This window comes from Strigops habroptila, unplaced genomic scaffold, assembly GCF_004027225.2.
Source record: "Strigops habroptila isolate Jane unplaced genomic scaffold, bStrHab1.2.pri NW_022045631.1_ctg1, whole genome shotgun sequence".
Taxonomy (NCBI): domain Eukaryota; kingdom Metazoa; phylum Chordata; class Aves; order Psittaciformes; family Psittacidae; genus Strigops; species Strigops habroptila.
Window position 1 is genome coordinate 52,153 of NW_022651108.1, and position 25,922 is coordinate 78,074.

The window sequence follows — 25,922 nt, forward strand, 5'->3', positions numbered from 1 at the left end:
CACCACCCCCCCCCCCCCCACTGATCTATATGGTCCCGGTCCATCACACACACCCCCCCCCCCCCAGGTCTATATGGTCCCGGTCCATCACACCCCCCCCCCCCAGGTCTATATGGTCCCGGTCCATCACTCCCCACCCCCCCCCACCGGTCTATATGGTCCCGGTCCATCACCCCCCCCCTCCCCAGGTCTATATGGTCCCGGTCCATCACATACCCCCCCCCCCCAGGTCTATATGGTCCCGGTCCATCACCCCCCACCCCCCCCCAGGTCTATATGGTCCCGGTCCATCCGGTCCCGGTTTTGGGGGGGGCGGGGGGTGCTGATGCAGTGATTGGGGGGGTGGGGGGGGGGGGAGGTTCCCGGTTGCGGCGGGGCCGAGCCCAACGTCGTGCACGGAGGCGGGGGGGAATGAAGCGGCTCCGCCATTGGCTGCTGGGGCGGCGGGGACGAGCAGCGCGCGGCCGGGAGCGGACCGGGACCGGGATCGGGATCGGGATCGGGATCGGGACCGGCGGCACCGGGAGCCCCCCCACGCCCCCCCCCAACGCGGTGAGTGAGACCCGGACCCGCAGCATCATCCCCATTGACAGCATCATCCCGCCCCCCCCACCCCGCTCCCGGTGCACCGGGAGCGGCTCCCGCAGCGAGCCTGGGCCCGGAGCAGCCCCGGGGGGGACCGGGATGGCCCCGGGGGGGGTCTATGGTGGGTCCGGAGGGTCCCGGAGGGGTCCCAGGGGGAGGTGCCGGTGTGGGGGGGGCGGTGCCGGTGCAGCCCCTCCCGCCCGTGGGGTCCCTCAAGGTGACCGGGGAGGGGGGGGGGGAGCCCCGGTGCTGCTCCTGCCAAAGGGGGGGGATGCGGAGGGTCTATAGGGGGGTCTATAGGGGGCTGGGGGGGTTCCTGGGGGTCTATAGAGGGGTTCAGCAGAGTCTGGGTGGGGTCCTGGGGGGGGGTATAGGAGCTGCAGGGGAGGCCTGGGCGTCTATAGGGGGCCTGGGGGGGGGTCCGGAGGGTCTATAGGGGGAGATGGGGGTCCTGGGGGACTATAGGGGGGTTCAGGAGGGTCTGGGTGGGGTCCTGGGGGGCCTATAGGGGGGTTGGGGGAGGGTCCTGTGCTGCAGACACCCCCCTGGGTCCCTTTTGGATGCTGCAGGAGCAGGTTCCCCCCCAACCCTGTCCCCCCGTGTCCCCCCCCATGTCCCCCCCATGTCCCCCGTGCCCCCCCCGTGTCCTTCCCTGGCCCCAATGTGTTCCTCTGTGTGTTCCCCATGTCCCCCCCTGTGTCCCCACATACCTCCCCCTGTCCCCCATCTCCCTATTTGGCCCCCCCATGTGTCCCCCCCATGTCCCCCCATGTCCCCATGTGTCCCCATATCCCCCAGGGCCACCCATGTCCCCATGTGTCCCCCCCATACCCCCCCTGTCCCCATGTGTCCCCTACATGTCCCCCTATATATCCCCCTATGTCCCCCCATATGCCCCCATGTCTCCCCCCATGTCCTCCCATGGCCCCCCCCGTGCCCCCCCCCAGCCCAATGGCGGCCGAGGTGGACAACATGGAGCAGCAGAACAACAACACCAGCCCCTGGGAGGACCCCGCGGGCCCGGCCAAGCTCTTCGAGTGCTCCCGGATCAAGGCCTTGGCTGGTGGGTCCATCCCTTTGGTGCCACCAACACCCCACATGGATGTGTGTGTCGTCCCCCCCCCCCCCGGGCTGAGCTCATTCCCGACCCCCCCAGACGAGCGGGACGCGGTGCAGAAGAAGACCTTCACCAAGTGGGTGAACTCGCACCTCGCGCGCGTCTCCTGCCACATCGGGGACCTCTACAGCGACCTGCGCGACGGCTTCGTGCTCACGCGCCTGCTCGAGGTGCTCTCCGGGGAGCAGCTGGTGAGAGATGTGGCCCCCCCAGCTCCATCTACTACCCCTTGGCTTGAGTTGGGACCTCTCCATCACCACCCAGCTCCATCTACTACCTCTTGGGTTGAGTTGGGACCTCTCCATCACCACCCAGCTCCATCTACTACCACTTGGGTTGAGTTGGGACCTCTCCATCACCACCCAGCTCCATCTACTACCCCTTGGCTTGAGTTGGGACCTCTCCATCACCACCCAGCTCCATCTACTACCCCTTGGGTTGAGTTGGGACCTTCCCACCACCACCCAGATCCATCTATCATCACCAGCTGGGTTGAACTGGGACCTCCCAACCACAACCCAGGTCCACCTACTACCACTTGGGTTGAGTTGGATCCTTCCCATCACCACCCAGCTCCATCTACCACCAATTGGGTTGAGCTGGGATCTTCCCATTACCTCCCCATCAGCCCCCAGGTCCATTTATCACCAGCTGGGTTGAGTTGGAACCTCTCAAGCACAACCCAGATCCATCAACCATTGGGTTGGATTGAGCTGGAACCTCCCCATCAGCTCCCGGGTCCCATCTACTACCAGTTGAGTTGAGTTGGGACCTCTCCATCACCATCCAGCTCCATCTACCATTGGGTTAGGTTGAGCTGGGACCTCCCTACCACCACCGAGGTCCATCTACCACCAGCTGGGTTGAGTTGGAACCTCCCAACCACAACCCAGCTCCATCTACCATTGGGTTGGGTTGAGCTGGGCCACTCTCAGCTCCATCCACCACTGCTTGGGGTGGGTTGGGGTGGGTTGAAGGACCCTCTCCGAGGCGGGTGACGGGCTCTCCTCCAGCCCAAGCCGACGCGGGGCCGGATGCGCATCCACTCCTTGGAGAACGTGGACAAGGCGCTGCAGTTCCTCAAGGAGCAGCGCGTGCACCTGGAGAACGTGGGCTCCCACGACATCGTGGACGGGAACCACCGCCTCACCCTGGGGCTCATCTGGACCATCATCCTGCGCTTCCAGGTAGCGGCACGGGGCTGCCCCCCTTCCGTGGGGCCGCGTCCCCGTGCCGGGGGTGCCCCATGGCTGTGCCCCAGATCCAGGTCATCAAGATCAAGACCGAGGACAACCGGGAGACGCGCTCGGCCAAGGACGCGCTGCTGCTCTGGTGCCAGATGAAGACGGCCGGGTGAGCGGTGGCCCGGCGCTGGGCAGCCCCCCATGGCCGGGGCAAAGCCAGCGCAGGGTGACCCCGTTCATCCCTTCCCATCCCTTTCCACCTTTTCTATCCTTGTCCATCCCTTCCCACCCCTTCCCATCCCTTTCTATCCTTGTCCATCCCTTCCCACCCCTTCCCATCCCTTTCTATCCTTGTCCATCCCTTCCCACCCCTTCCCATCCCTTTCTGTCCTTGCCCATCCGTTCCCAACCCTGTCCATTCTTCTCCATCCTTTCCCACCCCTTTCCACCCCGTTCCATCCCTTCCCACCCCATTCCACCCTTTTCCATCTCCTTCCACCTCCTTCCTTTCCACCCCTTTCCATCCCTTTCCATCCCTTCCCACCCCATTCCACCCTTTTCCATCTCCTTCCACCTCCTTCCTTTCCACCCCTTTCCATCCCTTTCCTTTCTACCCCTTTCCATCCCTTTCCACCCCTTTCCACTTCATTCCATCTCTTTCCCTCCCCATTCTCTTTCCTTCCTTTTGCTTCCCTTTCCACCCTTCCCACCCCTTGCCACCCTTTTCCATCTCCTTCCCTCCCCATCCCCTTTCCTTCCCTTTCAACCCTTCCCACCCCTTGCCACCCCTTTCCACCCTTTTCCATCTCCTTCTTTCCCCATCCCTCCCCATCCCTTTCCACCCCTTTCCATCCCCTTCCACCCCTTTCCATCCCTTTCTACCCTTTCCACCCCTTTCAACTCCTTTCCATCCCTTCCCACCCTTTTCTATCTCCTTCCACCCCATTCCCACCCATTCCCACCCTGTCCCACCAGCTACCCCGAGGTGAACATCCAGAACTTCACCACGAGCTGGAGGGACGGGTTGGCCTTCAATGCCCTCATCCACAAGCACAGGTTTGCTGGGGGGGGGGACGGACACCGGGGGTGACCCCAACACTTGGGTCCCCTCCATGGCCTTGTGGGGGGGCTCCATGGGGCTGTGTCCTGCTCACAGGCCGGATCTCATCGACTTCCACAAGCTCACCAAGTCCAACGCCACCTACAACCTCCAACAGGCCTTCAACACCGCGGAGCAGCAGCTGGGGCTCAGCAAGCTGCTAGACCCCGAGGGTAGGAATGGGGCAGGGTCCCTCTGACCACCCATGGGGTGTCCTCTGCTCCCTCCTGCCTTTGTTTCCCACCTCCAAGGAGCTTTGGTGGCACCAGGGCTTGGGGATGGGCTTCGCTGGCCCAGGGCTGGTGCTCAAGGGGGAGCCCTTTGAGGACCAAAGCTTCACCCCCTGCCCTAGACGTCAACATGGAGGACCCCGATGAGAAGTCCATCATCACCTATGTAGTGTCCTTCTACCACTACTTCTCCAAGATGAAGGCACTGGCGGTGGAGGGGAAGCGCATCGGGAAGGTGGGTTTGGGCCAATGTCCTCTATGGAATTCCCTGGCATGTCCCATCCTTGGCTCCATGGGATGTCCCATCCCTTGCTCCATGGGATGTCCCACCCTTGGCTCCATGGGATGCCCCATCCTTACCTCCATGGGACGTCCATCCTTGGCTCCATGGGATGTCCCATCCTTACCTCCATGGGACGTCCATCCTTGGCTCCATGGGATGTCCCATCCCTCGTTCCATGGGATGTCCCATCCCTTGTTCCATGGGACATCCCATCCTTGGCTCCATGGGATGTCCCATCCTTCATTCCATGGGATGTCCCATCCTCAGCTCCATGGGATGTCCCATCCTCGGCTCCATGGGACATCCCATCCCTGGCTCCATGGGGCTGGGCCAACCAGCGACACATCCAGCCGCACGTGTCATCTCAAGGGGGTTCTATGGGACCCCCCATCAGATCTGAGGGGGGTCCAACCGTATCCCGTCAGGTCCTGGACCAGGCCATGGAGATCGAGGCCATTATGGAGCGCTACGAGGTGCTGGCGGCCGAGCTGCTGGCCTGGATCCACCACACCATCACCATCATCAGCAACCAGAAGTTCGCCAACTCCTTGACGGGGGTGCAGCAGCAGCTCCAGGCCTTCACCGCCTTCTGCACGCTGGAGAAGCCCGTCAAGTGAGGCCCTGCTGGGGTAGAGATGGGACCACAAAGGTTTGGGGACCCCACGGCCATGCCCTGGCACTGCCCCACTGCAGGTTCCAGGAGAAGGGCAACCTGGAGGTGCTGCTCTTCACCATCCAGAGCAAGCTCCGCGCCACCAACCGCCGGCTCTACGTGCCCAGCGAGGGCAAGAGCATCTCGGACATCAACAAGGTGCTGGTGGGAGCGGAGCGGGGGGGAATGTCCCCATGCAGGGACCCCTGTTGGTGACCCCCATGTGTGTGTCCCCCCCCCAGGCCTGGAGCTGCTTGGAGAAGGCAGAACATGAGCGGGAGGTGGCGCTGCGCGAGGAGCTCATCCGGCAGGAGAAGCTGGAGCTCCTGGCGCAGCGCTTCGACCATAAGGTGGCCATGAGGGAAACGTGGCTGCAGGAGAACCAGCGCCTCGTCTCGCAGGTGGGGGGGCCCTTCCCACCCCTTTCTGCCCCTTCACAGCCCTTCCCATCCCTTCCAACCCTTCCCATTCCCTCCCACCCCTTCCAACTCCTTCCCACCCCTCTCCATCCCTTCCCATCACCTCCCATCCCTTCCCATCCCTTCCCTCCCTTCCTTCCCTTCCCACCCCTTCCCATTCCTTCCCATCCCTTCCCACCTCTTGCCATCCCTTCCCATCCTTTCCCACCCCTCCCATCCCTTCCCATCCCTTCCCATCCCTTCCCATCCCTTCCCATCCCTTCCCACCCCTTCCCACTCTTCCCATCCCTTCCCATCCCTTCCCATCCCTTCCCATCCCTTCCCACCCCTTCCCACCCCTTCCCATCCCTTCCCACCCCTTCCCACTCTTCCCATCCCTTCCCATCCCTTCCCATCCCTTCCCATCCCTTCCCACCCCTTCCCACTCTTCCCATCCCTTCCCACTCTTCCCATCCCTTCCCATCCCTTCCCATCCCTTCCCATTCCTCCCCATCCCTTCCCACCTCTTGCCATCTCTTCCCATCCTTTCCTACCCCCCTCATCCCTTCCCAACCCTTCCCATCCCCTCCCTTCCTTCCCACCCCTCCCCACCCCTCTCCATCCCTTCCCATCACCTCCCATCCCTTCCCATCCCTTCCCTCCCTTCCTTCCCTTCCCATCCCTTCCCATTCCTTCCCATCCCTTCCCACCTCTTGCCATCCCTTCCCATCCTTTCCTACCCCTCTCATCCCTTCCCATCCCTTCCCATCCCCTCCCACCCCTTCCCACCCCTTCCTACCCCTCTCCATCCCTTCCCATCACCTCCCATCCCTTCCCATCCCTTCCCTCCCTTCCCTCCCTTCCTTCCCTTCCCATCCCTTCCCATCCCTTCCCATTCCTTCCCATCCCTTCCCACCTCTTGCCATCCCTTCCCATCCTTTCCTACCCCTCTCATTCCTTCCCATCCCTTCCCATCCCCTCCCACCCCTTCCTACCCCTCTCCATCCCTTCCCATCACCTCCCATCCCTTCCCATCCCTTCCCTCCCTTTCTTCCCTTCCCATCCCTTCCCATCCCTTCCCATCCGTTCCCACCCCTTCCCACCCTTCCCACCCTTCCCATCCTTCCCATCCCTTCCCACCCCATTGCTCCCATCTCCTCCCGCACCAGGACAACTTCGGCTACGACCTGCCGGCAGTGGAGGCGGCCATGAAGAAGCACGAGGCCATCGAGGCCGACATCTCGTCCTACCACGAGCGCATCCAGGCCGTGGTGGACCTGGCGCTGGAGGTGGCCTCCGGTGGCTACTACGACACGCGGCGCATCAGCGCGCAGAAGGACAACGTGCTGCGGCAATGGGGGCTGCTGGGGGAGCTGCTGCGCGCCCGTCGCGCCCGCCTCGAGCAGAACCTGGCCCTGCAGAAGATCTTCCAGGAGATGGTCTACATGATCGACTGGATGGAGGAGATGCAGGTGGGGACGCGGCGAGGAACCGGGTGCCCATTGAGGATGCGACGGGCAGGTCCCATTGCCTCCCTTTCGCCTTCCGCAGGGGCTGCTGGTGTCCAAGGAGCTGGGGAAGCATCTGCTGGAGGTGGAGGACCTGCTGCAGAAGCAGGGGCTGCTGGAGGCTGACATCAGCGCCCAGAGCGAGCGGGTGCAGGCGCTCAACGTGGCCGCCCTCAAGTTCTCCGAGCTGGAGGGTAACGTGGGGAACATCCACTTGGAACCATGGGGAGATGCTGGAGCTCAACATGAGGGTGATGGAGACTCACTGAGCCCGTTCTCTGGGTCCAGGCTACCAACCCTGCGACCCACAGATCATCTGCAACCGCGTCAACCACGTGCAGACCTGCCTGGAGGAGCTGCGGGACCTGGCGGGCAAGAGGCGCCGGGAGCTGGAGGACTCGCGCCAGCTTTGGGCTTTCTTCCAGGAGATGGAGGAAGCCGAGGCCTGGATCCGTGAGAAGGAGCAGATCTTGGCCACCAAAACGTGTGGCCGGGACCTGAGCAGCGTCTTGACCCTGACCAAGAAGCACAAGAGCATGTTGGGCGAGCTGGGCAGCCGCCGCGCACTGCTGCACCAAAGCATGAAGAAGGGCGAGCAGATCCTGGCCAAGAAGAGCTTCAGCATCGGTGGCATCCAGGAGAAGATGCGGGAGGTTTGGCTCCGCTGGAAGAAGCTGGAGGAGGTGACGGGGCTTCACCAGCAACGCCTGCAGGAGGCCCTCAACTTCTTCCAGTTCAGCGCCGAGACGGACGACCTGGTGGCCTGGCTGCAGGACACGTACCGCATCGTGTCCAGCGATGACTTTGGCCACGATGACTACTCCAGCCAAGCCCTGCTGCGGAAGCACCGCGCCGTGGTGGAGGAGGTGGAGAAGCACCGCGTGGCCGTGGTGGCCCTTCGCAAGCAGTTGGCCTTGTTGGCGCCCGAGCATCGCCAAGGGGTGGACGTGCAGATCCGGGTGGTGGAGGTGGAGCAGCTCTATGGGGAGGTGGCCGAGGTGGCCGTGCTGCGGCAGCAGTGGCTGCAGGACGCGTTGGCTGTCTATAGGATGTTCAGCGAGGTCCATGCCTGCGAGGTCTGGGTGGACGAGAAGGAGCAGTGGTTGGAGAGGATGGTGGTGCCGGAGGAGCTGGATGAGGTGGAGGTGGTCCAGCACAGGTGGGGTGGGGAGGGAAGGGGGCTGCACCCTCTACCTCGCCCCCATGGTTGGACTCCATCGCTCACGTCCTCTCCCCAGGTTCGAGAGCCTGGACCAGGAGATGAACAGCGTCATGGGCCGCATCCTGGACGTCAACCAAGTGGTGCAGCAGTTGGTGGATGGCGGCCACCCCAGCTCCGAGGAGGTCCGCTCCTGCCAGGACCACCTCAACAGCAGGTACCACCATGGGAAAGGGCCAGCGATGGCCAAGGTGGATCTCAACCTGCTTTTGGGGGGTGCTCCTTGGTGGGATGGGAACCGGGTCATAGACTCCAACCTGGGGTTCTCCCAACCTGGTGGGACTTCCCTATGGGGTACCCAAGCGTTGGCAATGGCCATGGGGGGGGGGCATCTGCAGGTGGAACCGGGTGGTGGAGCTGGTGGAGAGCAAGAAGAGCCAACTGAGCTCCGTGCTGAAGATCCAGAACTACCTCCTGGAGTGCAGCGAGATGAAGGCTCAAGTGAGGGAGAAGAGGAAGGCGATCGAGGCCACCCGCTCGGGCGGCGGCGACCTGGGCGGCGTGTTGGCCCTGCAGCGCCGTCTCTCCACCATGGAGGCAGCGCTGGTGGTGCTGGAGCCCCGGCTGGTGGAGCTGCAGCAGGAAGGAGAAGCTTTGGCTGCCTCCCACCCGGGGCGAGCGTTGGAGATCCTGCTGCCCTTCGAGCAGATCCATGAGGAATGGGAGGCGCTCAAGCGGGTGCTGCAGGGCTGCGAGGACTCGCTGACCATCGCCGGCCGCCTCCAGCAGTTCATCCAAGACCTGGACACCTTCTTGGGCTGGTTGGTGAAGACCCAAGCGGCCGTGGCCTGCGAGGAGGTGCCGAGCAGCTTGGCCGAGGCGGAGCGGCTGCTGAGCCAACACGTGGCCCTCAAGGAGGAGATCAATGGCTACGAGGAGGACTATGCCCGCATCCAGGCTGCCAGCGACCTGCTGGCGCTGGAGGAGACCGACGTGCCCAACCTCTCGTTGCAGCAGTGGCTGCAGAAGCTGGACGCGGGTTGGGCCAAGCTGCTGCGGAGCTGGGAGACGCGCCAGGACGCGCTGGTCCAAGCCCACGTCTTCCAGCTCTTCCTGCGGGATGTCCAACAGTGTGAGACCACCCTCTGCAACCAGGTAGAGACCTGAGGCTGGAGGGCAAGGAGGGGAGCGGGGATGGAGGCACCGACACCAGCATCTCCATCCCTTGGCCAGGAGGCAGCGCTGCTCAGCGCCCAGCTGCCTACCACGGTGGAAGGGGTCACCAACGCCATCAAGAAGCACAAGGACTTCAGCACCACCATGGAGCTCAACATGCAGAAGGTCCAAGCGGCTCTGCAGGCCGGGGAGAGCCTCCAGCGCCAGGGCAACCTCTACAGCGAGCACGTGGCCGAGGCCATGGAGCGCCTCCGCGCCAAGTAGGTGCCCCCCTTCAGCACCCATAGACCCTGCTATGGGCAGTGGTGGAGCCCCTCAGCACCCAATGGGGAGTGGACCCCCAATGGGCAATGGTGGAGCCCCTCAGCACCCAATGGGCAGTGGTGGAGCCCCTCAGCACCCAATGGGCAGTGGAGCCCCAATGGGCAGTGATGGAGCCCCTCAGCACCCAATGGGGAGTGGACCCCTAATGGGCAGTGGTGAAGCCCTTCAGCACCCAATGGTCAGTGATGGAGCTCCTCAGCGCCCCATGGGCAGTGGAGCCCCAATGGGCAGCGATGGGGCCCCTCAGCACCCAATGGGCAGTGGCAAAGCCCCTCAGCACCCAATGGGCAGTGATGGAGCCCTTCAGCACCCCATGGGCAGTGATAGAACCCCCCTCAGCACCCAATGGGGAGTGGAGCCCCAATGGGCAGTGATGAAGCCCCTCAGCACCCAATGGGCAGTGATGGAGCCGCGGGGCGCTGGGCATGCCTCAATGGTGAAGGTGTCCCAATGGGCGCCCACAGGAGCCACCACAACCGGGAGCTGGCGCAGGAGCGGGCGCAGCGGCTCCAGGACCACCTCGAGCTGCAGCAGTTCCTCCAGGAGTGCCACCAGGTAGGACCTGGGGCCCCGGACCCCCATTGTGCAGGGCTGGGTCCTAACTGGGTGCTGGGGGGTGCTGCTGGTATCCCCTATATTGGTGTCCCCCCATGGCCATGTCCCCCCATGTCCATGTCCCCCCATGCTGGTGTCTCCCCATCTTGGTGTCTCCCATGTTGGTGTCTCCCATGTTGTTGTCTCCCATGTTGGTGTCCCCACATGGGTGGCCCCAATGTTGCTGTCCCCCATGTCCATGTCTCCCCATCTTGGTGTCCCCCATGTTAGTATCCCCATATTAGTGTCCCCCCACGTTGGTGGCCCCCCACGTTGGTGTCTTCCCATGTTGGTGTCCCCCATGTCTATGTTCCCATCACTACCAGTGTCCCCATCGCAGTGGGGCTGGGATCACATCACCCATATCATTGGAGGGGGGGGGTTTGGTACCTGACCCCCCCCCCAAGGCTGGTCCAGGGGTGTCCCTGGATCCTCCTCAACATCTCGGGGGGGTTCTCGGTGGGACCTGCCATGGCCCCATCCCGGCCCTATTCCAGCTCCATCCCAGCCCCATCTCAGCTCCATCCCAGCCCCATCCCAGGCCTATTCCAGCTCCATCCCAGCCCTGTTCCATCTCCATCCTGGCCCCATCCTGGCTTCATCTCAGCCCCATCTCAGCTCCATCCCGGCCCCATCCCAGCCCTATTCCAGCTCCATCCCGGCTCCATCTCAGCCCCATATCAGGTCCATCTCAGCCCTATTCCAGCTCCATCCCAGCCCCATCTCAGCTCCATCCCAGCCCCATCCCAGGCCTATTCCAGCTCCATCCCAGCCCTGTTCCAGCTCCATCCCAGCCCCATCTCAGCTCCATCCCGTCCTCATCCCAGCCCTATTCCAGCTCCATCCCAGCCCCATCTCAGCTCCATCCCGTCCTCATCCCAGCCCTATTCCAGCTCCATCCCAGCCCTATTCCAGCTCCATCCCAGCCCTGTTCCAGCTCCATCCCAGCCCCATCTCAGCTCCATCCCAGCCCCATCCCAGCCCTATTCCAGCTCCATCCTGGCCCCATCCCGGCTCCATCCTGGCTCCATCTCAGCCCCATCTCAGCTCCATCCCGGCCCCATCCCAGCCCTATTCCAGCTCCATCCCAGCCCTATTCCAGCTCCATCCCAGCCCCATCTCAGCTCCATCCCGGCCCCATCCCAGCCCTATTCCAGCTCCATCCCGGCCCCATCTCAGCTCCATCCCGGCCCCATCTCAGCCCTATTCCAGCTCCATCCCGGCTCCATCTCAGCCCCATATCAGGTCCATCCCAGCCCTATTCCAGCTCCATCCCAGCCCCATCCCAGCCCTATTCCAGCTCCATCCCGGCCCCATCCCAGCCCTATCTCAGCTCCATCCCGGCCCCATCCCGCCTCCATCCTGGCCCCATCCCGGTTCATCCCGGTTCATCCTGGCTGCATCCGGCCGCACTCGCCGGGATTTCCTGGCGCAGTTACCGGGCGGTTGGATGCAGCATCTGCTGCAGCGGCGCCGCAGCAGCGCGCCGGTGCCACCGGCAGCATCCTCAGCACCACCGGCAGCATCCTCAGCCTCCTCCTCCTCCCCATCCTCACCCTCATCCTCCTCCTCAGCCTCATCCCCATCCTCTTCCTCCTCCCCATCCCCATCCCCATCCCCGTCACCCTACAGCCACCGCGTCATCCTTGGCCCCCCCCTCAACCACTGAGGCTTGTGGGGGGATCCCTTTGGGGGGGGGGGGATTCAAACCTCACATCCCTCCCCCCTTCACCCCCTTTTCCCCCCTCCCCCCCCCCCCGCTTCCCACCCCCATTCCAGCTGGATGAGTGGATCCGGGAGAAGGTGCTGATGGCCGGGGACCCCCCCCGGGACCCCCCCAAACCCTGGATGAGGCATCAGAGCTTCTTGGCCGAGCTGGCGCAGAGCAAAGAGTGGCTGGAGAAGATTGAGAAGGTGGTGGGGGACATGGGAATGGGGGGACATGGGAATGGGGGGGAATGGGAGGACTGGGAATGGGGGGGCGATGAGCCTTTAACCACTTCCTCTCTGGGGGTGGGGGGGGGAGGCGCTGGAGGTTGGGGTGGTTTTGGGGGGTGATTTGGTGCTTGAGGCCCCCCCCTTTGCTGCATTTCCCTGCATCCCCCCCCCCCCCATCCCTGCTCGGTGCATCCCTCATTTCCCGGCACCCCATTTCCCGGCACCCCATTTCCTGCCCCCCCCCCCCTCCGCGCCCTCCCTCCGCCAGGGGGCGCTCCCCACATCTCCTGGGGTCCCATCACCCCACGGCCAAGGTCCTTCCCCAGAGCCCTGATTCCATTGGGACCCCCCCAAACCCGGACCCCCCCAAACCCGGACCCCTCCAGCCCCTGACTCTCCACACCCCAATTCCATGGGGTTCCCCCCCAATCCCATTCCGTGGGTGACCCCAACCCTGTCCTCCCAACACCCCAATTCAATGGGGCACCCCCCCCCAACACCACAATTCCAGGGGGATCCCCCTAAATCCTGAACCCTCCTAACCCCAATTCCGTGTGGTCTCCCCAACCCTGACCCCCCCAACACCCCAATTACACGGGGTCCCCTCAACCCCAATTCCATGTGGTCCCCCCAACCCTGACCTCCCCAACACTCCAATTCCATGTGACCCCCCCCAACACTGACCCCCCCAACACCCCAATTCCCTGGGGCACCCCCCCAACACCACGATTCCAAGGGGATTCCCCCAACCCTGATCCCCCCCAACACCCCAATTCCACGGGGTCCCCCCTAACCCCAATTCCATGTGGTCCCCCCAACACTGACCCCCCCAACACCCCAATTCCACGAGGTCCCCCCCAACCCCAACCTTGACCCCCCAACACCCCAATTCCACGGGGTTTCCCCTAACCCCAATTCCATGGGGTCCCCCCAACCCTGACCCCCTCCAACACCCAATTCCACGGGGCACCCTCCCCAACACCCCAATTCCACGGGGTCCCCCTAACCCCAATTCCATGGGGTTCCCCAAGACCCCAGTTCCATGAGTAACCCCAACCCTGACCCCCCCCAACCCCAATTCTATGGGGTGCCCCCAACCCTGACCCCCCAACACCCCAATTCCATGTGGTTCCCCCTAACCTCAATTCTATGGGGTGCCCCCTAACCCTAACCCCCCCCAACATCCCAATTCCATGTGGTCCCCCAACCCTGAACCCCCAACACCCCAATTCCATGGGGTCCCCCCAAACCCTGACCCCCCACCACCACCCCAATTCCACGGGGCACCCCCCAACACCCCAATTCCATGTGGTTCCCCCTAACCCCAATTCCATGGGGTCCCCCCAAACCCTGACCCCCCTCACCACCCCAATTCCACGGGGCACCCCCCCACCACCCCGGTTCCACGGGGTGCCCCCTAACCCCAATTCCATGGGGTCCCCCCAACCCTGACCCCCCCATCACCCCAATTCCATGGGGTCCCCCCAACCCTGACCCCCCCCCAACACCCCAATTCCATGTGGTTCCCCCTAACCCCAATTCCATGGGGTCCCCCCAAACCCTGACCCCCCTCACCACCCCATTTCCACGGGGCACCCCCCCACCACCCCGGTTCCACGGAGTGCCCCTCTCCCGGCGCAGGAGGGGGAAGCGCTGCTCCAGGCCAAGCCCGAGTGCGCGGCCGCGGTGCGGCGGCAGCTGGAGGAGCTGCGGCAGCGCTGGGCGGAGCTGGAGGCTTCGAGCCGGGCGCGGAGCCGCCGCTTGGCCGAGGCGGCCGCCGCCGAGCGCCTGGCGCGGAGCTACGCGGCGATGGAGGCGCGGCTCGGCCGCCTGGAGCAGCAGCTCGACAGCGCGGCACCGGCCCGGGACCTGCGCGGGGTGCGCAGCCAGCTCCAGCGCCTGCAGGTACCGCCGGGACCGGATGGGGATGGGGATGGGATGGGGATGGGGATGGGGATGTGCAGCCAACTCCAGTGCTTGCAGGTATTGTGGGGTCTGGGATGGGGATGGGGATGGGGACAGGGGTGCGCAGCCAACTCCAGCGCCTGCTGGTACCGCGGGGACCGGATGGGGATGGGGATGGGGATGGGGATGGGGATGGGGATGGGGATGGGGATGGGATGGGGATGAGGATGGGGATGGGATGGGGATGGGGATGGGGATGGGATGGGGATGGGGACAGGGATGTGCAGCCAACTCCAGTGCTTGCAGGTATTGTGGGGTCTGGGATGGGGATGGGGATGGGGATAGGGGTGCACAGCCAGCTCCAGCTCCTGCAGGTACCGCGGGGGCTGGGATGGGGATGGGGATGGGGATGGGGGTGCACAGCCAGCTCCAGTGCCTGCAGGTACCATGGGGGCCGGGATGGGGATGGGGATGGGGATGGGGACACCAGCTCTGCACCTGCAGGTGGGAAAGGGACAGGGATGTGGATGGGGACAGGCACCGGCAGCCAGCTCCAACACCTGCAGGTGCCATAGGGACAGGGACCTGGATGGGGACACCAGGGACAGGGACCTCACTATGGGGACACCAGGCTATGGGGCACACCACACTATGGGCACACCAGGCTATGGCGTACACCAGGCTATGGGGTACACCAGGCTATGGCGTACACCAGGCTATGGGGCACACCAGGCTATGGGGCACACCAGGCTATGGGCACACCAGGCTATGGGGTACACCAGGCTATGGGCACACCAGGCTATGGGCACACCAGGCTATGGGGTACACCAGGCTATGGGGCACACCACGCTATGGGGTCCTTGCCCTGGTCCCTCTGCAGACGATGGAGACGCAGGTCCAGGAGTGGTGCCAGGAGGTGGGGCAGCTGCAGGCCCAGGCTGCGGCGCTGCCGGCGCCCGCGGTGGCCGAGCGGCAGAACGCGGTGGGCACCCGCATCGTGCGCCTCATCGAGCCCCTCAAGGAGCGCCGGAGGATCCTCCTGGCCTCCAAAGAGGTCCATCAGGTCAGCCACGAGCTGGAGGATGAGATGGTGAGTGCCTGGGATGGGAGGGGATGGGGATGAGGATGGGAGGAGGATGGGACGAGGATGGGGATGAGATGAGGATGAGGATGGGGATTGGATGGGGATGAGGATGGGTATGGGATGGGGATGAGGTTGAGGATGGGATGAGGATGGGGATTGGATGAGGATGAGGATGGGGATTGGATGAGGATGAAGATGGGGATTGGATGTGGATGGGGATGGGATGAGGATGGAGATGGGGTTGAGGATGAAGATGAGGATGAAGATGGGGATGGGATGAGGATGGGATGGGGATGAGGATGGGGATTGGATGAGGATGGGGATTGGATGAGGATGCAGATGGGGATTGGATGTGGATGGGGATGGGATGAGGATGGGGATGAGGATGGAGATGGGGTTGAGGATGAAGATGAGGATGAAGATGGGGATGGGATGAGGATGGGATGGGGATGAGGATGGGGATGGGGATGAGGATGGGGATTGGATGAGGATGGGGATTGGATGAGGATGCAGATGGGGATTGGATGGGAATGGGGATGGGATGAGGATGGGGATGAGGATGGAGATGGGGTTGAGGATGAAGATGAGGATGAAGATGGGGATGGGATGAGGATGGGATTGGATGAGGATGGGGATGGGAATGAGGATGGGGATTGGATGAGGATGCAGATGGGGATTGGATGGGAATGGGATGAGGGTAGGGATGAAGATGAGGATGGGGATGGGGGGATGAAGATGAGGATAAGGATGGGAAGAGAATGGGAACAGGATGAGGATGAAGATGAGGATGAAGATGGAGATGGGATGAGGATGTGGGTGAGGATTGGATGGGGATGGGACCGGGCTGACACCAGTGCCCCCCACAGCTGTGGGTGCAGGACCGCCTGCCCCTGGCCACGCTGAAGGAGCACGGCACCAACCTGCAGACGGTGCAGCAGTTCATCAAGAAGAACCAGGTCAGCGCCGGCGCCGCGATACCCACGGTGGTGACCCCCCCCCCATTGACACCCCCCTATCGACACCCCCTCCATAACCTCCCACCCCCCCCAGAACCTGCGCCGGGAGATCCAGGTCCACCGGCCGCGCGTGGACGAGGTGCTGGAGCGCGCCGGCGCCGTGGCCTCCATCCGCAGCCCCGAGGCCGAGGGTGTCCGGCGGCTCCTGGAGCGCCTGGGCTCCATGTGGGGCGAGCTGCAGGAGCAGGCGGAGCGGCGGCAGCAAGCCCTGGACGCCACCTTCCAGCTGGAGCAGTACTACTGCGACGTGGCCGAGGTGGAGTCGTGGCTGGGCGAGCAGGAGCTGCTCCTCATGAGCGATGACAAGGGCAAGGTGCTCACGGGGTGGATGGGGTGGGATGGGAGGGGATGCGCATGGACCGCGTGGAGAGCTCGGAGTGGATCCCGGTGGCTGGAGGGGGATACAGGGATGCTGGAGAGCATCACCCCTTCCATAGCGATAGGACAAGGGGTGATGGGTTCAAGCTTAAACAGAGGGTGTTCAGGTTGGATCTAAGGAAGTTCTTCCCTGTGAGGGTGCTGAGCGCTGGCACAGGGTTGCCCAAGGAAGCGGTGAATGCTCCATCCTTGGCCATGTTGAAGGTTAGACGGAGCCTTGGGTGCCGTGGTTTAGTGTGAGGTGTCCCTATGGGCAGCGGGTTGGAACTGGGTGATGCCCAGCTCCTTTCCAACCCAACCTGCTCTATGGGTCCTCACCCCACCCAGGACGAGCAGAGCACCCTCCAGCTCCTCAAGAAGCACCTTCTGACCGAGCAGACAGTGGAGAACTACGAGGAGACCATCGCCCAACTGTCGCGCCAATGCCGGGCCCTGCTGGAGCTCGGTCACCCCCAAAGGTGGGTGAGCTCCCACCACCCCGACCCCCTTCCTCGGGCACCCATGGGCGCGGGGCGCGCGGCGCTCACCGGGCGCTGTGTCCCTTGCCCAGCGAACAGGTCAGCAGGCGGCAGTCGCAGGTTGACCGGCTGTACGTGTCTCTGAAGGACCTGGTGGAGGAGCGCAAGGCCAAGCTGGAGCAGCAGTACTGGCTCTACCAGCTCAACCGCGAGGTGGACGAGCTGGAGCATTGGATCGCCGAGAAGGAGGTGGTGGCCGGGTCACCGGAGCTGGGGCAGGACTTCGAGCACGTCACCGTGAGCTGGGGTCAAGCCTTGTCCCTGTCTTGGGCTGGGGGGCCTGGGGCTGCCCATGGGCAGGGGCTTGGGGGTGGTCCTGCCCCATGAGAGGGGCCCCGGGGTGTCCCCATCCTGGGCTGGGGGTCCTGGCGCTGTCCCTGACCCACAGCGGGGGTCTTGCTGTGGTCCCTGCTTCATAGCAGGGTCCTGGCACTATCGGTGCTCCATCCTGGGCATCATCCCTGCTTCATGCCAAGGGTCCTGGCACCATCCTGGTCCTGGCACCATCAATGCTTCATCGTGGGCTTCCTGAGCATCACCCCTGCTCCATCCTGGTCATCATCCCTGCTCCATCCTGGTCCTGGACACCATCAATGCTCCATCCTGGGCTTCCTGAGCATCATCCCTGCTCCATGCCAAGGGTCCTGGCACCATCCTGGTCCTGGCACCATCAATGCTCCATCCTGGGCTTCCTGAGCATCACCCCTGCTCCATCCTGGGCATCATCCCTGCTCCATCCTGGTCCTGGGCACCATCAATGCTTCATCCTGAGCTTCCTGAGCATCATCCCTGCTCCATCCTGGGCATCATCACTGCTCCATCCTGGTCCTGGCGCCATCAGTGCTCCATCCTGGTCCTGGCACCATCAATGCTCCATCCTGGGGTTCCTGGCACCATCCTGGTCCTGGGCACCACCGATGCTTCATCCTGGCCTCCTGGGCACCATCCCTGCTCCATCTTGGGCTTCCTGGCACCATCCTGGTCCTGGCACCATCAATGCTTCATCCTGGCTTCCTGGGCACCATCCCTGCTCCATCTTGGGCTTCCCGGCTCTATCCCAGTCCCAGCTCCATCCCTGCCTCCCTCACCCCGGTCCTTGCCCCATCCCAGCTTCTGCAGGAGAAGTTCCTGGAGTTCGCCAGCGAGACGGGCAGCGTGGGGCAGGAGCGCATCGCCGCGCTCAACCAGATGGTGGACGAGCTCATCGACTACGGCCACGCCGACGCCGCCACCATCGCCGAGTGGAAGGACGGCGTCAACGAGGCTTGGGCCGAGCTGCTGGAGCTGATGGAGACGCGGGCGCAGATGCTGGCGGCGTCCCACGAGCTCCACAAGTTCTTCAACGACTGCAAAGAGGTGCTGGGGCAGATCGAGGAGAAGCGGCAGCGGTTGCCGGAGCTGGCGGCGCGCGAGGGCAGGACCTCAGCCAGCGCCTTGCAGCGGGCGCTCGGCGCCTTCGAGCACGACGTGGAGGTGCTGGTGAGCCAGGTCCGGCGGCTGCAGGAGGCGGCGGCGCAGCTCCGCACGCTCTACGCCGGCGACAACGCCGAGGCCATCGCGGCGCGGGAGCAGGAGGTGCTGCGCGCGTGGAAGGAGCTGCTGGCGGCGTGCGAGGAGTGTCGGCTCCACGTCGCCAGCGTCGCCGACAGGATCCGCTTCGTGGGCGCCGTCAGGGACCTCCTGGCGTGGATGGACGGGGTCCTGCAGCAGATGGGCGCTGGGGAGAAGCCCAGGTAGGGCGAGATGAGCTGGGGTTATGGGGGGGCAAGGAGCATGGCGTGACCCGGCTGTGGGGCCAAGGACCGTGTCCTGTGCCAAGGACCCATATCCCATCCCAACTTCCCATGTCCCATCCCAAGGGCCCATGTCCTGTACCAAGGACCTATGTCCTATTCCAGGGACACATGTTCCATCCCAAGGACCCATGTCCTGTATCAAAGACCCATGTCCTATTCCAAGGACCCATGTCCCATCCCAATGTCTCATGTCCTGTGCCAAGGACCCATGTCCCATCCCAACATCCCATGTCCCATCCCAACATCCCATGTCCCATCCCAAGGACCCATGTCCTGTACCAAGGACCTATGTCCTATTCCAGGGACACATGTTCCATGTCAAGGACCCATGTCCTGTGCCAAGGACACATGTCTCATTCCAAGGACCCATTTCCTGTGCCAACGTCCCATGTCCCATCCCAAGGACCTATGTCCTACCCCAGGGACACACATCCCATCCCAAGGACCTATACCCTGTGCCAAGGACCCCTGTCCTGTGCCAAAGACTCATGTCCTATCCATGAAGACAAGAACCTGTGTCCTGAACCCATCCCAAGCAGATGGAGACCTTCACAGTGTCTTCTCCCCACCCTGAAGCCGAGGCCTCTTGCAGGGATGTCTCCTCGGTGGAGCTGCTGATGAACGACCACCAAAGCCTCAAGAACGAGATCGAAGCTCGTGCCAAGAGCATCTCCAGCTGCCTGGAGCTGGGCAAGAGCCTCATCCTCAGCAAGAGCCCAGCGGCCTATGAGGTGCAACCATTGGAGGTGTCCCAACCCACTGGTGTGGTCACAACCCATTGGGGAGGTCCCAACCCATCAGGGTGATCCCAACCCACTGGAGAGGTCCCAACCCATCGGGGTGATCCCAACCCATTGGTGTGGTCACAACCCACTGGGGAGGTCCCAACCCATTGAGGGGGTCCCAACCCATCGGGGTGATCCCAACCCATTGGTGTGGTCACAACCCACTGGAGAGGTCCCAACCCATTGAGGGGGTCCCAACCCATTGGGGTGATCCCAACTCATTGAGGGGGTCCCAACCCATTGAGGAGGCCCCAACCCACTGGAGAGGTCCCGACCCCCTGGGGTGATCTCAACCCACCGGAGAGGTCCCAACCCATTTGGGTGATCCCAACCCACTGGTGTGGTCCCAACCTCTCCAGATCAAGGCCCACGTGGAGAAGCTGCTCGTGAAGAAGAAGGAGATGCTGGAGACGTGGGACAAGCACTGGGAGTGGCTGCAGCAGAGTGAGTGCCCCGCGGGGAGGGCGCCGGGGGGGCCGGTGCTGGAGGTGACCGCGAGCGCGTGCCCGTGCCCGCAGTGCTGGAGGTGCACCAGTTCGCGCAGGAGGCCGTGGTGGCCGACGCGTGGCTGACGGCGCAGGAGCCGCTGCTCCGGAGCCAGGAGCTGGGCAGCAGCGTGGATGAGGTGGAGCAGCTCATCCGGCGCCACGAGGCCTTTCGTAAGGCGGCGGCTGCCTGGGAGGAGAAGTTCAGCTCCCTGAGGAGACTCACCACGGTACGAGCAGCCCCGGGGCTGCTGCTGCTCCATGGCTACATCCCATCCTGTCCCCATCCCATCCCACCCGTCCACATCCTGTCTCATCCCATCCCATCCCCGTCACATCCATCTCCATCCCCATCATATCCCCGTCTCCATCATCTCCCTCATCTTCATCCCCATCCCACCTGCATCTCCATCCCCATCTCCATCCCATCCCCACCATCTCCATCCCCATCGCCTATCCATCTCCAATATCTCCATCTTCATCTCCGTTTTCATCTCCATCATCTTCATCCCCATCCTATTCCATCCCCATCACCTCCATCATATCTATCCCTTTCTCCACCCCACCCCATCCCATTCCCCATCCCATCCCCATCTCTCATCTCCATCCCCATCATCTCCATCATCCCCACCTCCATCACCTCCATCCCATCTCCATCCCATATTCATCTCCATCTCCATCCCCATCCCATCCCCATCTCTATCATCTCCATCCCCATCATCTCCACCATCCACACCTCCATCACCTCCATCCCATCGCCATCCCATATTCATCCCCATCTCTATCATCTCCACCCCATCATCTCCATCATCCCCACCTCCATCACCTCCATCCCATCCCCATCCCATATCCATCTCCGTCTTCATCCCCATCCCATCCCCATCTGTATCATCCTCATCATCTCCATCCCCATCATCTCCATCTCATCCTATTCCCCATCTCTATCCCCATCTCCATCCCCATCATCTCCATCCCATCCTCATCCCACCCCATCCCATTCCCCATCTCTATCCCCATCTCCATCCCCATCATCTCCATCCCATCCTCATCCCACCCCATCCCATTCCCCATCTCCATCCCCATCTCCATCCCCATCATATCCATCATCTCCATCCCCATCTCCACCCCACCCCATCCCATCCCATCCCCATCTCTACCATCTCCATCCCCATCATCTCCATCATCCCCACCTCCATCACCTCCATCCCCTCCATCCCATCCCCATCCCATATCCATCTTCATCCCCATCCCACCCCCACCCCCATCATCTCCATCCCCACCACCTCCACCTCCATCATCTCAACCATCTCCATCGTGTCCCCCCCCCGCCGCAGATCGAGAAGCTCCGCGCGGAGCAGAACAAGCAGCCGCCGACCCCTCTATTGAGCCGCAAATTCCCGGGGGACCCCCCGGGGGGCCCAACGGCGCCGCCGCCGCCGCCGCCGCCGGGACCGGACGGGCCGGAGCCGCGTGTGGGGCTGGTGCGCCAGGAGCTGCGGCCCGAGCGGCTGCAGCCGCAGCGCGACCGCGTCCAGGGTCCGCCGGGGGGCACGGAGCCCGCTCCCGCCGCCGCCGCCGCTCCCTCCGGTGACCCCCCAGCGGAGCCCGCGGCGCCTCCCCCGGCCGAGGCGGCGGCCGAGGCGCGGCCGGGGCTGCTGGAGCGGCGGCGGGAGCGGCGGGAGCGGCGCCTGGAGCGGCAGGAGTCCAGCGAGCCCGAGCCGCCGCGCCCCGACGGCAAAGGGTGAGCGCGGCGCGGCGGGGACGGCGCCGGGGCCGGGGCCGGGGCCGGGGCCGGGGCCGGGGCGGGAGCGGCGGGGCCGGGGCCGGGGCGCCCCGCGTCACCCCGTGTCCTCCGCAGCAAAGCCACCCTGGCCGACATCGTGGAGCAACTACAGGAGAAGGAGGCGGGTGGCCCCGGCCCGGCTTCGGTGAGGCGCGGGGGGCCCCTCGGGGTCCCTTTGGGGTCCCTTTGGTGTCTCCTTGGGGGTTCTCTCAGTGTCCCTTTGGGGTCCCCTCAGTGTCTCTTTGATGTCCCTTTGGGATCCCTTTGGTGTCTCCTTGGGGTCCTCTCAGTGTCCCTTTGGGGTCCCTTTGGGGTCCCTTTGGGGTCCCCTCAGTGTCTCCTTGGGGTCCCCTCAGTATCCCTTTGGGATCCCTTTGGTGTCTCCTTGGGGTCCTCTCAGTGTCCCTTTGCTGTCCCCTCAGTGTTCCTTTGGGGTCCCTTTGGGTTCCTTTTGGGATCCCTTTAGTGTCCCTTTGGGGTCCCCTCAGTGTCCCTTTGGTGTCCCTTTAGGGTCCCCTCAGTGTCCCTTTGGTGTCTCCTTGATGTCCCCTTGGTGTCCCCTTCACTTCCCCTTGGTTTCCCCTTGGCACCACATCGGTGTCCCCTTGGTGTCTCCTTGATGTCCTTTTGGTATCTCCTTGGTGTTCCCTTCACTTCCCCTCAATATACCCTCCCTCTCCCCCCTGCTTCCTCCATGTCCCCCCCCAATGTCCACAGCCGCGGGACCGGGACCCCCCGCGCCTGCCCCCTGGAGTGGAGGCACTGTCGGAGCGGCCGCCACGTCCCGACCGGCCCCGCGCCCGCGACCGGCCTCGACCGCGGCGGCGGCCCCGGCCCAAGGACCCGGCGCAGGGCCCCGGGGAGCCGCGGCGCTCGCGGTCGGCCCCGGCGCAGGGCAGCAGCGCCCCGGCCCCGCCGCCACCCCCCAGCCACACCGTCACCCACGAGGGCTTCCTGCTGCGCAAGCACGAGCAGGACGGGCCCAAGAAGGCCTCCAACAGGTCGGTGGTGGCCAATGGGCAGTGGGGGTGGGGGGCATCAATGGAGAGGGGTCACTATGAGTTGGGGTCCATCAGTGGAGAGGGTTCAGCAGGGGTTGGAGATCCATCAAAGGAGAGGGGTCACCATGAGTTGGGGGTCATCAATGGAGAGGGGTCACCAAGAGATCCATCAATGGAGAGGGGTCACCATGACTTGGGGTTCATCAATGGAGAGGGGTCCCTATGAGTTGGGGTCCATCAATGGAGAGGGATCACCAAGAGATCCATCAATGGAGAAGGGTCACCAAGAGATCCATCAATAGAGAGGCATCACCATGAGTTGGGGTCCATCAATGGAGAGGGGTCACCATGACTTGGGGGTCATCAATGGAGAGGGGTCACCATGAGTTGGGGTTCATCAATGGAGAGAGTTCACCAGGGGTTGGAGATCCATCAATGGAGAGAGGTCACCAAGAGATCCATCCATGGAGAGGGGTCACCACAAGCTGGGTGACCCACACCACCCAAAACCTCCTCCCTTGTGTCCCCCCAACCTCGACCCCAACCAGGTCTTGGGTGAACCTCTACTGTGTCCTGAGCAAGGGGGACCTGGGCTTCTACAAGGACGCGAAGGGCCCGGCCTCGGGCAGCACCCACGGTGGGGAACCGCTGCTCAACCTGCACCACGCCACCAGCGAGGTGGCCAGCGACTACAAGAAGAAGAAGAACGTCTTCAAGCTCAAGTACGTTGGGGTTCTCCAACGGGGGGGCCCCCAAAGCTCTGCTGGTGCTTGAGCAGGACCTTGTCTTGTAGGACCAGTGATGGGAGCGAGTTCCTCCTGCAAGCCAAGGATGAGGTGGGTGTCTACAGGGGGTGGGGATTGGGGGGGAGTTTGGGGGGTTCTGATGGGGGGTTTGGGGGGTCTGATGGTGGGTTTGGGGGGTCTGATGGGTGGTTTGGGGGGTCTGATGCTGGTTTAAGGTCTCTGATGCCGTTTCTGGTGTCTCTGATGCTGGTTTTGGGGTCTCTGGTGCCGTTTTTGGTGTCTCTGATGCTGTTTCTGGTGTCTCTGATCCTGTTTTGGGGTCTCCGATGCCGTTTTGGGGTCTCTGATGCCATTTTTGGCGTCCCTGATTCTGTTTCTGGTGTCCCTGACGCTGTTTTTGGTGTCTCTGATGCCGTTTTGGTGTCTCTGACACCATTTCTGGTGTCTCTGACCCCATTTTGGCATCTCTGATCCCGTTTCTGGTGTCTCTGACACGGTTTTTGGTGTCTCTGAAACCGTTTTTGGTGTCTCTGAAACCGTTTTTGGTGTCTCTGACACTGTTCCTGGCGTCTCCGATGACGATTTTGGTGTCTCTCATCCCGTTTCAGTGCCTCTGATCGGTTTTGGGGGTCTCTGATACCATTTTCAGTGTCTCTGACACCGTTTCTGGGGTCCCCGGAACCATTTCTGGGGTCTCCGGCCCCATTTTTGAGGTCCCCGATGCTGTTCCCAGGGTCCCTGACACTGTTTCTGGTGTCCCCAGCCCCGTTTCTGGTGTCTCCGGCCCCGTTTTTGGGGTCCCTGATGCCGTTCCGGGGTACCTGACACCGTTTCTGGGGTCCCTGACACCATTTCTGGGGTCCCCGGAACCGTTTCTGGGGCCACTGACACCATTTCTGGTGCATCTGATCCCGTTTCTGGTGACCCCGTTGCCGTTTCTGGGTTCCCCGGCCCCGTTTCTGGGGTCCCTGACACCTTTTCTGGGATCCCCGGCCCCGTTTCTGGGGCCGCTGACGCTGTTTCTGGGGCCGCTGATGCCGTTTTTGGGGTCCCCGGCCCCGTTTCTGGGGTCCCCGGCCCCGTTTCTGGGGTCCCTGACACCGTTTCTGGGGTCCCCGGGACCGTTTTTGGGGTCGCTGACACCATTTCTGGGGTCCCCGGCCCCGTTTTTGCTGCCGCTGACGCCGTTTCTGGTGTCCCCGGGACCGTTTCTGGGGTCCCCGGGACCGTTTTTGGGGTCGCTGATGCCGTTTCTGGTGTCCCTGACACCGTTTCTGGGGTCCCCGGGACCGTTTTTGGGGTCGCTGGCGCCGTTTCTGGGGTCGCTGACGCCGTTTCTGGGGTCCCCGGGACCGTTTTTGGGGTCGCTGACGCCGTTTCTGGCGCCCCCGTTGCCGCAGGAGGACATGCGGGGCTGGCTGCGCGCTCTCGCCGCCTGCGCGCAGGAGCACCAGGAGGTGGCGCGGTGGCACCAGGCTCTCACCACCTCCTCCACCGACGAGGGCCCCCCCCGGCGGGACGGCGACCGGCGCCCCAGCGCCTCGGGCCGGCGGAAGTGACACCCCCCCCCCATGGGGACCCCCCAACTCACATCAGGACTCACCCAACAGGGTCGGGGGGGGGGTTTGGGGATCCCCCCCCTCACTTTGTGACCCATGGGAGGGGGATGGGAATAGGGTGACCCCCCCCTCCTCAATTCCTCCCCCCCCCCATCCCTGGGGTCCCCTGCCTCGGCCCCCCCTTTTCCCATGCACAAGCCATAGAGCCGGGGGGGGTCCCCAATACCCCGAGGGGACCCCGTCACCTTTGGGGGGGGTCCCCATCACTTTTGGAGGGGTGTCCCCATCACCCCGGGGTACCCCACATTTGACACTGGGGGGAGGAGACACATAGAGCCATGGGGGGGAGGACAGAGCCATGGGGGGGCCCCCCCAAAATTGGGGGGGGGGGAGGCAGAGGTTGTATTTGTATAGAATGTACCAAAAAGCAGGAATATAACCCCAAAATACACCCCCACGCCCCCAACCACTTGCCCCCCCCCCCCCCGGACCCACCCCCCCCCCCAAACTCTGGGGTCCCCCCCTCGCTGTGACTGTAAAAATGTAATAAACCCCCCACTGCACCCCCCGCACCCCAAATAAAGGAGCAGGATAGAGCCTGGACACCACCCCATGAGTG

At 63.5% G+C, this 25,922-nt stretch overlaps 1 protein-coding gene across 2 annotated transcripts; it reads left to right on the top strand.

Annotated features, from left to right (window-relative positions):
* Nucleotides 1-478: 478 nt before the first annotated feature.
* On the top strand, nt 479-25,904 carry SPTBN4 (spectrin beta, non-erythrocytic 4). Of its 2 annotated transcripts, XM_030475129.1 has the most exons (35): nt 479-552; nt 1,533-1,648; nt 1,742-1,893; nt 2,716-2,889; nt 2,964-3,055; nt 3,862-3,942; nt 4,043-4,158; nt 4,338-4,450; nt 4,924-5,111; nt 5,192-5,309; nt 5,393-5,551; nt 6,718-7,020; nt 7,100-7,250; nt 7,345-8,215; nt 8,295-8,432; nt 8,614-9,370; nt 9,449-9,651; nt 10,180-10,270; nt 12,089-12,223; nt 13,889-14,152; nt 15,033-15,242; nt 16,103-16,192; nt 16,287-16,565; nt 16,958-17,088; nt 17,181-17,385; nt 18,259-18,881; nt 19,537-19,675; nt 20,089-20,173; nt 20,248-20,444; nt 21,549-21,955; nt 22,073-22,142; nt 22,715-22,998; nt 23,547-23,720; nt 23,792-23,834; nt 25,145-25,904. In XM_030475129.1, the coding sequence occupies exons 2-35, from the start codon at nt 1,537-1,539 to the stop codon at nt 25,301-25,303; spliced, it is 7,314 nt and encodes a 2,437-aa protein (XP_030330989.1). In that variant the 5' UTR covers nt 479-552; nt 1,533-1,536; the 3' UTR covers nt 25,304-25,904. The 2 variants fall into 2 exon arrangements, with proteins under 2 accessions (XP_030330989.1, XP_030330988.1); XM_030475128.1 differs by lacking the exon at nt 479-552 and having other exon boundaries at nt 1,488-1,648.
* The last annotated feature ends 18 nt before the right edge of the window (nt 25,905-25,922 follow it).